Raw genomic sequence first — 12,222 nt, forward strand, 5'->3', positions numbered from 1 at the left:
ATAGGGGATCATGGGGCCCCTGTGTCCTTGCCCAAACTCAAAAAAGCCTATAAAAAAGGTACCAGGGGCATCTCATGGGGCCCCCTACTGACCCCGGGCCCTCGGGCAGTGCCCGAGTTTCCAAATGGTCAGTCCGCCCCTGCGGACAACTAAATACTACAACTAATACTACTCAGAAGGATCTCTCTTGTAACTTTTTTCCCCTCTTTTTCTCCTTGTCTCTGCTCTGGAGCATATCTCCTTTACATCTAGCAAAAAATATGTAGCTTGAAGGCCTACTTTAAAAAAATCCATTACAGTTTATACAATCAGGCAAGCACTACCACTACACAGTTGTGGTTGGTCTAAAGGAAATGGTACAAATAAATTGTAGGGTGTATGGGCAGCTTTACTGTGTAGGGCCAGTATTATTATTCAACCATTTCTCTAGCTGTGCTGAAAACTATTGCCCTCTATTAAAGGAAATATCCAGGCAAGTTTTATGTCACCAGTGAAGATACATAATATCAGGTTATTCAGACTTACTGATTACTTTTTTGGGAGCTCTTTTGGTGTCTCTGTAGATGATGAAATGTTTTTTAATTAAATGAAGGGGAATGCATTCACTGCATGGTAATAAACCCACAGTGGTGGAAAGTTGTCAGAGACAGCCTTTTTTCACTACAGGCTCAAAAAGTTGTGATTTCCTGAAAAGTGAACCCAAACGAAATGCTTATTGCTCAACATAACATTTCATTTGATCTTTTCTCTTTAGAAGATATGTATGGCAGTAATCTAAATGAAGGGAAAAGCTGGTCATAGATGGATCAAAATTTGGCCAGTTCAGCAGGGACCATCAGAATTTCAATTCATTTATTGGCAGACTGGCTGCACAGAAGTTGATCTTCTGTAATAACCTCTGTACAACCAGCCAGTATGTTTTCTACACCTGTTTTTTTTAGCCAGCAACACTGATCATTCAGGGACAGTGCTATGGAAGTGATTCCACCATCCACCTCGGCACATGTTTTCGGTTCAGTTCATAGGTTGAATGAAAAAAATGTATAATATATGGCCTGCCTAATAAGTCTAGTCCAGGGGCGGACTGACCATTTGGAAACTCGGGCACTGCCTGAGGGCCCGGGGTCAGTAGGGGGCCACATGAGATGCCCCTTGTATCTTTTTCATAGGCTTGTTTGAGTTTGGGCAAGGACACAGGGGCCCCATGATCCCCTATTGCCTGGGGGCCACATGAGTTGTCAGTCCACCCCTGATCTAGTCATTTTTTTTTTTTTTTGGATAAAATAAACTAAAGTTTAAACTAAGTTTTTATTGTTTGCAGTCTTTGTCTCATCAGGGATATTTCACTTCTCTTCCTTTCGGTTTTCACTATTCTTCATTTCATGTGCTGTAGATGCATTAGGAAGTAAGAGGAAATCTGAACAAAGTGAGGGGAATCCCCCTTTTAGACAGCTCATTTTAGTTTTCTAGTACTTTGGGGGAGATTTACTAAAACTGGAGCATTGAGAATCTGGTGCAGCTGTGCATGGTAGCCAATCAGCTTCTAACATCAGCTTGTTCAATTAAGCATTGACAATCAAACTTGGAAGCTGATTGGTTTCTGTGAAGAGTTGCACAAGATTTTGCACTCTCCAATTTTAGTAAATAACCCCCATAATGTCTTTATGACAGTGGTCACCAGGACAAATAGAGAGGGTGAATATACACTTAGTGGGAAACAGGCAGTGACAAAACCTGACAGGGCTTCTAATCCTACCCTCACTCTGTCCCCCCAAAAAGGCTATGTACATTTTGAAGAGACCTTGCTGCCAGACCATTCATTTTCACAACGGCTTTCCATAAGACTATTTGTACATTTAATTCATGTCCTTGTGCAGACAACCAAAATCCCTGAGATGTCTGCTGGGTGTCACCATCTTACATGTGAAGTCAGCAGCCTCATCAGACTTAGAGCTGTCACTTTATAGTATTCCCCTTTGCACATCCCCTTGAAACTACATAAAATGTTATGTAGGGAGGGGAGGGGCAGAGTAGCTGGGCCAGCAGTATTTAAACCCTCACAGGACAGGGGACAGCTATTACATGGCAGGAGGGAGGGGTAACTGTTGTGCTAGGCAAACAACTCTTCATTGACTGTTCAAATTACTCAGCAAGGTCCAAAGGCACATTGCCACTGAATAAAAAAAATTGTGGAAAGGAAAAACACTGAATGTGCTTTACCTACATTTTTTTTAGGTTTGTAACAGGGTCTCTTTAAAATGCCACTTTGTTGCGCCTTGAAGTGGAACTTCACTCTCTCTATTAATATTGACTATTTTTAATCCTTATGCTGCTACCGTTACTAAATAGATAGGAAAGTGTATCTCATTTACTTGTTTTAAACCTTTTTTTAAATTTCTTGAGTTAGTTCCTGGTTTTCAAGCCTAGGCAGAATGATGTCATACATCCCAGGAGTCTTCAGAAGGGGAGGAGGGGTTTCCCCACCTAAACACACCCTCCTGCCTGCATACCTGAGCTAAGAGCAGATGGACTGCAGGTAGCAAATGCTAAATGAATCATCTGCCCTTACTCAACATGGCCACTGATTTCTCAGCAAAACAAAGCATGGAGACATGGATGGATGGGTGAGTTTGCTTTGAATAGTAAAAATGAATTTAATAGCATTTGTTTTGGATGCAGTGTAAAGTCCTCTCAGGCCATCCTAAAACCCCTACCCACTCTTGATCATCCACACCTATTTTGATGTAGATCACTTGCACTTGAAACATCTCTATGATCAAAATATAAAGTACTATATAGTATATACTAAATATTATATACATTTCTACATTGTATTTCAATTATTTATAACCTACTACTATTATTCTGAACAATTGCAGTTACACTTTGTGAAGATCCCTACATGTTTACTTCCTTGAATCCTGTGACAAGTAGGAGGGACTGCTGTGCCACACATTTCACAGAGCCCGCCTTCTGAACTACAGAGGAGATGAGAGGAGGAGTTTCAGGAGGCAAAGTCAACACAGAAATCTCTGTTTGCAGGCAACAAGGTACCATGGGATATGTATGCCTTGTGAGTAGGCACTGCTGTGTCACACATTTCACAGAGCCCACCTTCTGAACTACAGAGCAGATGAGAGGAGGAGTTTCAGGAAGTGAAGTCAACAGAGAAATCACTGTTTCCAGGTAGAAAGGTACCATGGGATATGTAGTCCTTAGAAAAAGAAAAGAAAACAGCAGAATAGAAGCTGCAAAGCATGCAGGGAATACAGGAAGTTGTGGAAAGAGCCAGCAGATAGGTAGAACTCACAGCATGAAAGCAGATTTTTCAAGTAAGTTTATATTGAATTGTCAAATATAACTATTGTCTGTATTTTTATTACAATACTGCTGTTATAAGTGAAGGTGTGCACTGTGACCATAGAACTCATTTAAAAGGTATGTGCCAAAGTGTGGATTATGCAAAATAAACTTGAGAAACTTTTTGAATGCTAGACAGACAGTGGTACCAATCTGGAGGAAACAGAAGACAAGCAAGAGGGCACTTACCACATTAGCATTAAGCTGGCCCAGGAAGTCATATACATCACCGGAGTTCTTTAGGCTCCCAACAATGCTGGCAACTTGGTCATCTGAAAGGTTTGCACCCAATGTGAAGTTCGCCCTTTGCCGTATAGTGAGGAGAGGTAGCACATTCAACTAAAAGCCACAGACAAAGTTACAAAGTCAGAGAAGCGATTTAAAGGTGCACTTCGAGAAGTGTGTATCAGTCAATAGTATATACTTACAGCAGTGAAGTTTCCATTAAGTGCCAGGAAATCAGAGTATTCAAGAAACTGAGAAAAGTTCCTCAAGTTCTCATTGATCAGCTCACTACTGTTAAGGTTCTTAGAGCAGGAAGGTCCTGTGGAAAAAAAGATGATGTGAATGGAGACGTTTTTGTCCAATCATATGACCCAATATTACACTAAAACCATCCATGCTTTATTTTCTCCTTTATGCCTCTTCTGCACAGACGTAATTATTTACTGATTTTTTTTATATAGTTTGGTGAAAAATTTACGTTTTCTTCTTTTTGCCAACAAATAGTTGGTTTACATGAGTGCTAGCTGGTTATGTATATGTTGCATATGTATCTTCCTATGTGTAGCTGTAATGTTAGTAGCTTGTTGATTTTATTGTTTTGTGAATGGAAGATTTTTTTTTTTGTGAGAATAAAAATTAAATGACTAAAATCTGATTTAAAAATATGGAATAAACTACACAGATTTTAATTAACTCCTGTGCCATTGTTTATATCTTCTTTAGGGATTTCTGCACAAGACAGGAGTGGAAGACAACGGTTACTTACCATAATTGCTGAGGGGCCAGGGGCGGACTGACCATTTGGAAACTCAGGCACTGCCAGTTAGCCCGGAGTCAGTAGGGGGCCCCATGGGATGCCCCTGGTACCTTTTTCATAGGCTTTTTTGAGTTTGGGCAAGGACACAGGGGCCCCATGATCCCCTATTGCCCAGGGGCCTCATGAGTTGTCAGTCCACACCTGTGAGGGGCCCTGCCCAGCTTTCATCTAGCTTCATGTGTTTGGTGGCAATCTCATCCATACTTATGGTGCTGACAGGTCCAATGACAGGCAGATTTCAGCCTCATTATAAAAGTGCAAATGGTCGGTCTTAGGATTTTGAGTAAAGAAAATGTAAATGATCACGCTGCTATCTCTGCCACACAAACAATAAATTTGTATATCAATCTGGGTGTGACTGTCATTGCTTTTGCTTTAAAGATCGGTCCAAAGGCTGCATATACTGTAACAATTGGAATAGGTTTCTTTATTGTGTGAATCACTTTAATGCGGAGTTCCACCCAAAAGAGGAAGTTCCACTTTAAAGATTGGTCCCCCTCTCCCCATTAAGGATTGGCACCTTTGGGGAGCGGAGAGGAAAGGGGTACCCAAATTTGACAGGTACCCACTCCCACTTCCGTTGCGATCACCTAGGCGATCGGAAATGGAAGTTGTCCTCCTACCCTCCCTCCCCGAAGTCTTGTGGGACACATGACAGGTTCCAGAAGACAACAGGGCCATTCAGGAAGCGCAGCGCTACTCACGCATGCGCAGTGGGTACCCAACTGTGAAGCCACAAGCTGTCACAGACGGGTGCCCACACTGAAGATGCCGGCGCCCGTAATACAGGACGGCCGGTGACACGGGCTGCAGCAGGGACAATGTGGGATCGTTGGACAGGTAAGTGGCTGTTTTTTAAAAGTCAGCAGCTATAGTTTTTGCAGCTGCTGACTTTTATTTTTTTTTACCGAGTGAGTGGAACTCCGCTTTAAAGATATGAAACACCCAAAGTCCCAGAGATCATTTACTAATGCCTAGGCTTTATGTCACATGGGGAAGCTTAGAAGCTGGAGATGTTTATTTATATAAATAGAGAGTTTAAAGCAGAATTGAACTTCAATTCTTTAGTTGCTTCTTAGTTTCTGGCCTAGGCCAAAATTATATCACAGATCCCTGGAGTCTTCATTTTTTTTGTCTTTCATCTTAAGGTGGGGTTTTCTCAGCTCCTGCGCACTCTCCTGCCCGCATGTCAGAGCTAGAGGCTGATGGATTCTAGGAAGTAAATGCATCAGCTGCCCTTACTCAAGATGGCCACAGCTAGAAATACAATGGGGGTGCATTTCAAAGTTTTCAGTTTGTGAACCTCAGATACAGTTAAGTTCTGCTTTAACATATTTTTGATGTGACATGTTACCTTGCTTGCCCAAGAAAGGTTTCACGAATGTTTGAAAAACTGTTTGCTGTTTCACAGGATTCATCTGTGAGAATTTCGAGTCCAAGCCTTTAATCCTGTTAGAAACAATGGACAAAATACAAATACTAAGTTGCCAGCTGTCACCAATTTTTAAGGAACAGTCAGTTCAGGCTTTTTTTTGGAAATATTTGTCCTTGAATCTGTCCTTGAGTTGGAATGCTGATAAACGTCTCAAAAAATCCCCATGTTTTATAACATTGCATTTTTTCTAATCTTTTAAAGTGTGCACCGGCCCCTCAGGTTAATAATATGCTTAAACAGCTATAGATGAGTTGAAAACCAAACATTCTGTAGTTCAAAAAACAAAAACAGCTCATATGGTTGTGCCATCAATTGGTTTGTTTCTCTAAAAAAAAACCCAGCATGTTGGATCAGGCACTTTTGATTGTGGCATGAAAATCCCGTGTCACAGCTGGCACACTAATGATGTGAAAAATGAATGATTCGATGACCAACATAGGTTTTTTGTTTGGTTTTTTACTCTATGGCCAGCTTTAGGACCACAACCAAAAATGTGAACACGTAGATTCTGGGGTGCTTCTTTGCCTCCCTGGGTACAATTTCCTGTTATCTAAAAATCATTAAAAAAAAATACTTGACCATAGGTTGGGAATTGCTACTAATAACATTTCCTGTAGATACCCCCTCATCTAAACATTTCTGGTGTTTCGGGGGACTCAAGAGGTACAGGTGCAGCATCCAGCCCTGCAACAGCAGTCTGTCAAAATCTGTTACTGGCTGAATTAGGCGGCGACTCGATGCTGCTAGATGCTGTACTGAGCGGTACTCATGTTTAGGGCCATATACATTCAAGGAAATATGTCCCAAATGCAGGATTTATGCATATATCGGAAATATCATCTCCTCTCCCCTGATAAACTCTAGGGCAGAGCTTGTTTGTTTTTAACCTCCTTAATATTTCTGCCTCTTCACTGCTCAGGAGCAACCAAGACAGGTGGTTATTCACCAATCTATAACAGTTGGTCACTATTATTTTTTCATCTGGAATGAACAACGGCTTGGCATTTGCTACTCAATTTGATCTGAGGTATTCTAGGACTGGTGGCTTCCTCCCCGGTGCTCAGAAAATCTCCCTTTGTGTATCCAATCACTATTGATCTTCATGTACATTGGGTGCTGCTATTGAACAGAGTGCTATCATTGATTGGCATTGTTGCTCAGTTTTTCCATTTTCCCTGAAGAAGTGGGTCACATCCCATGAAACGCATCGGATCTTTTGATTGATTATCCAGTTTTGGATTCAATTTTATGGAAAAGCATTTTTGGTTTCTTATATTTTTGTTGACGTATTATGTATGTGCCTACATTGGTGTTTGTTTTGCTTACCACTCTGTGTGGTTTTTTTAGAATGTCATAATAAAATATGCTCCATTTTATCCAATATTGTTTATGATTATGCATCTTTATACCCATAATGGTATGGTACCTTAAAAGCCCCATTAGTTTCTCCTACTAGGGTGTATTTTCTTCATTTTCCCTCATTGTTTAAAGAAGAATTCCAGGTTTTGCTAATTTTTTTTTTACATTGGAGCAGCTTGGACCAATGTAAGAATGCATGTGCCATCCATGTGGGATCCCCATGGAAGCTGCAAAAAACTGTAGTAGGTACCGCTACTAAAGTGATTACCGCTAGCTTCTGGGTCCTGGCTGCCCTCTGCCTTTGAAAACAGGAGGTCACTCTCTTGCTTGGCAAGAAAGCCATTCAGGGAACACTTTACGTGTTCTCAATAAATGCAAAGTCTTCTTTGGTATGAGGATCTGGAAATCATGATGTCACCACCCCACCTCTCCACCTTGTCAAAGATCGCTTTGCATTCATTAAGAATTGCAAAGTGTTTCCTGAATGGCTCTCATGCCGAGCAAGTCACCTCCTGTGTACACAATGCAGTAGGGTAACTGCTTGGCATGGGAAGCTAGTGGAGATCAATATACTAGCAGAGCCTACAACAGTGATTTCCAGCATCCACAGGGATCCTACGGGTATGGTATATACTTAGTTACACTGGTCCAAACTGAACCAATGAAACTATGTAAATATTGCCATACCTGGAATTCAGCTAAAATCCCTAAACCTGTTATACTTAAACTTTAACTTCAAAGCTTTCTGAGTTGCTGTCCTAGAACAAGTATAGAGATAAGGAATTTTTACACTTTTTGAAACTCATTTACAGAATATTCTGAGTTTGTAGTTCAAAAAGTATAAACAAAATTTTCAGAATGATACTAGAAAAAAAGTAATGGTTTTCAATAAATTTTTAGCCAGTTTTGTTTTTTTAATATCTACTATTTAGCTTTCAACAAGCTGATGGCCTCATACAACTAACATAAATGACATGTTGTACAACCACCGACACCCTAGAACACCCAAAAACTAGGAACACCATGTCATCATGCAAATAATCACAGTCTACGGTTATTAGTTCTTTCCTGCTATTGGTTGGAGATGGGCCAGTGATAAAGAACATGTGTAGTAGGCTGGCGACTTGGAATCTGGTTGCTAATTGCATGATGGAGAGGCCCATGTTTTACAGGTGCTGTACATCTATTCCATGTTGACATAGCATTTACCACTTACATAGCCTGGTAGGAACCACAGGTGAGGTTTGAAGAGATGAGGTTTAGCTGATCCGAGGTGATTTCAGGCAGGACCGTGCTGAGTGTATTCTGGAAAAGCTTGGTCCAGTCTGAGCTGTTAAAGCCAGATATATTGGCCCTAAGAGCTTCGAATGTCTTGTTTAAAAGAGCCTGAGCCAGGGGTGGTTGTAGTGCACTTATATTTCTCTATAGGGACAAGAAGACATTTTTGTGATATGCAATATGTATCCTAAAAGTTCTAACTTCAACTGTGATCACCAGACACCGCTTATGATGACAATAGATCACCAGACAATATGATGACAACAGTAGAGCACTCAAACCAAACCAAGAAGACTAAAGCTTTAGATTCAAATTTTGGAGGCAGCTTTCTGTCAGCCAGGGTACCCTTGGAGGTCCCCGGACTAGCTAAGAAATGTGGAGAGAGCGAGAGCGTCACAAGTATAACGGAAGTCAGGGGGCTGTTCAATGTTTTCACCAGGTGAGTGAGTTTTAGATACCAAATGTGTATATAGGCACAAGTATAATGAGATTTAAATGTCTCCTGAGACTATGTGCATGCTTTAAATTTGGTTTCATGTGTTTTGCATCCATTTTTCTCCCCCCCTTTGTTGTTAGGGGAAAGTTTGGAGAGTCTTTGATGGCCATCAGGAGCCCGGGGGCGCTATCTAGGGAGGGTGCCAATGTGTCCCTTTGTGAGGTGGCGCACTTTGTTGGGTCCTGATTGCCACAAGATTTTCACCCCTTTGACCTGCTGGTTCACTAGCAAACCCTGTTTGGACTCTATGTATGCGCTGGTCAGGGCAGCGGTGGATCTTCCAAAATGGCGACGAAGTGCTTTGGCACATGTGCATGAAGTCACTTGTGGCAAGCTTGTGCGTATGTGCGGGGTCTAGTTTGAGAGTCCGCACCTAGTCGGTATTAACCAGCAGGGTGGGAGGAATATAAAAGCCAGCTGATGCTAGCTATATGGCTGTTGTACCCAGCTCTCCTGGGACCTGCCAGAATTATTTTTCTAGTGGATGGTATGGTAGTGTTCTTAAGTTTAATGATGAATATTTTGTTTTTTTGATGTGTGTATAGATGTAGATTTATTGTGGTGTTGATTATACTCCTTCTATTGGAATTTTAAGGGTTTACATTAGGTGTTTGGTGTGGTCCTTCCCTGTGTCCCTTGGGGTAAATAGCTGGGGATATAAAATCCTAGATTGTTTGAGGCGAGTGAGTTCGTTTATTGTGGTGTTGATTATACTCCTTCTATTGGAATTTTAAGGGTTTACATAGGTGTTTGGTGTGGTCCTTCCCTGTGTCCCTTGGGGTAAATAGCTGGCGATATAAAACCCTAGATTGTTTGAGGCGAGTGAGTTTGCCTATGAGTTGATTAAATAAATATATATATATACTGTATAAATTTGTATGTTTTTATTTCTTTCTTTTTTTTTGTATTTATTTATTTATTTTGTTGTATTGAGGTGTTGATGTGTTTGTTAGCAGGGAGGTCCGTATTAGTGGGTTGCAGTTTTCTTTCCCTCTTTTGGCTCATCTTGGACTCTCCTGGGGATATGAGAGTGGATGCCTCTTTGCTGTGCTCTCTTTATTGAAGATACACCTGGTAAGAACAGCCCTGGCAGGTTAATCCTGTAAAAACCCATATCTAGCATGCATAGTGATTAATTATGTATGACCATGATGTATTGATGACTTTTGTACTAGTTTTGTACTTTTGCTAATAAAATTTGTTTATTGTTATATTTTATTTTCTCCTAGTGGCAATTACTGTATATGCAATTATCTGTAAACCTCCTGAAGAAGCCAAGAATTTGGCGAAACATGTTGGGTGGGGATTGTTGCATTGTGAACTCTAAGCCATATGGAGCACTTTGTTGGTTTTAAGCTTCCACAACTACTAATGTGATGTAGTTTATGACAATATGTAATAAAGTTTTGTATCATTTTAGTACAACATTAATTGTTTGGAACTTTTTAAGCACCTTAAAAATTCCTTTTTTTTTGCATATTGTTGGTTATTTACTATATGGGATGTGGTGCTAACTGACCTTCAGCCCACCTGTAACAATGTAGAAAAGATTAGAATCACTTTAATATTGTAGATGTACTGCGAAGTAGGACTTACCTGCATGGCAGCAACATTCAGAGAAGACAAGAAGTCAAGCACTGAACTAACATTCGAAACTGCTGCCAAAATGTTGCCAATTACAGCAGAATTATTAGTGGTGTTGAAGTCTACACTGAAGTTTGCAATTTGTTGCAAAGTCAGAAGAGATAAGACATCCAGCTGCAAAACAGAACAGAAAACTCAGGAGTAATGTAAGCAATTCCGTGTTTAATATGCAGTGTAAATAATGCTGCTTACAAGAAAGGAAACTATATCCACCTTGAGACAGATGAATGAATTTGGTATATTTAAAATAATCAATTCAAATGTAAGTGCAGCCCTAAAGCATAAGTGACAAATGCAATTATAAAGTGCTTATGTGAATAGAAGTGTTCATACAATAAGATCATATAAAATCATAGAATCATAAAAAAACTCTAAACAAATAGTCAGTGACACTGCAGGTCACAGAAGTGCCAAGTGATACTTGAGTGATTTTTAGCAATGTTAGTGATTATACATAGTCCGTGTTCTAGAACAAGGAATAGTTATTTGGTAAGTCACACGGCCCATGCCATAGCTTGTTCCCTATACCTTCTGGCTGCTGCAAAATGGCAGTTGATAGATGAGTCCATATGGATGAAAACTGGGAACCATGACAAATATATATATATATATATATATATTGTAAAAAAAGAAAAAGCTTGGGGAACGAGTTGCATGGGAATTACCCCAGGATTTATTTAGGTGAATTGTTTACTTACAGCAGTGAAATTAGGGTTAAGTGCTGAAAAGTCTCCCATGTTAGCAAACTGAGAAAACCTTCCAAGATTTTGTTTTATCCACACACTGCTGGTGGTGTTCTGGGAGCAGGCTGATCCTAGAGAGACAGAAAATGAAAGATGTAGGATTCATGTCAAGCATTTAAAATCCGATATATTGTGCACTGAATATGTATGTCCAATAAGCACCTCCAGTCAAATTATATTTAGTCATTTTCTTCCTGAAGAAGCAAACAATGCTACATGAAAGGTGTGTCTATCGTCAAAATGTAAAGTCATTTTATTCATTTTCACATTGTATGTTATTTATTTCTACCCGACTCCTATTAATCTGAATTATCTTGCAGTTTGTAAACTTACATTTTAGGGAAGATCCGCACATATTTACTTCCCGTAATTCTGAGACTAATATTAACAATGCCCTGTGAGTAGGCACTGCTGTGTCACACATTTCACAGAGCTTGCTTTCTATACTACAGAGGTTCTGAGAGGAGGAGTTTCAGGAGGCAGTGCAGGGATCACAACTTGCAGGCAGCAAGGTACCATGGGATATGTAGTCCTTAGACTGGGCTGGGCGGAGATTGTGCTGACATCCCCCATGCTTGTCTGGAGCAGCACCAGTGGCATTTAATAAATCATTTGTACGTTATCGCACTATCTGGAGAATTATCCTGTTTGACCAAGTACACAGCGGATCCCAATAACGGAGGAAGAAAGGAGGAGAGATACCAAAGTCTGTGACACCTCTTTTCCATCTAGGATGTTACAAGCAAGATATGTTCAGCATCATGCTCTTTTAGACTACCTATAATTTGGGGTCTAAGTATTCGGTAAGGAGCAGTGTGTTTTTTGTGGTTGTCGGCACGAGAGTCTCTATTTCACTACCCACATG

At 40.4% G+C, this 12,222-nt stretch overlaps 1 protein-coding gene across 1 annotated transcript in view; it reads right to left on the reverse strand.

Moving 5' to 3' along the window:
• MSLN (mesothelin) overlaps nucleotides 1-12,222 on the reverse strand; it is a 120,905-nt gene that overhangs the window by 86,393 nt on the left and 22,290 nt on the right. The window contains exons 10-15 of the mRNA XM_089682093.1: nucleotides 11,313-11,428; nucleotides 10,567-10,728; nucleotides 8,413-8,618; nucleotides 5,757-5,851; nucleotides 3,789-3,904; nucleotides 3,550-3,699 (exon numbers count right to left, since the gene is read on the reverse strand). Coding sequence (XP_089538219.1) covers nucleotides 3,550-3,699; nucleotides 3,789-3,904; nucleotides 5,757-5,851; nucleotides 8,413-8,618; nucleotides 10,567-10,728; nucleotides 11,313-11,428 — 845 coding nt within the window. The remainder of the gene's footprint in view (nucleotides 1-3,549; nucleotides 3,700-3,788; nucleotides 3,905-5,756; nucleotides 5,852-8,412; nucleotides 8,619-10,566; nucleotides 10,729-11,312; nucleotides 11,429-12,222) is intronic.

This window comes from Staurois parvus, unplaced genomic scaffold (genome assembly GCF_062004578.1).
Source record: "Staurois parvus isolate SC_StPar_1 unplaced genomic scaffold, SC_StPar_1.0 ptg000285l, whole genome shotgun sequence".
NCBI lineage: Eukaryota > Metazoa > Chordata > Amphibia > Anura > Ranidae > Staurois > Staurois parvus.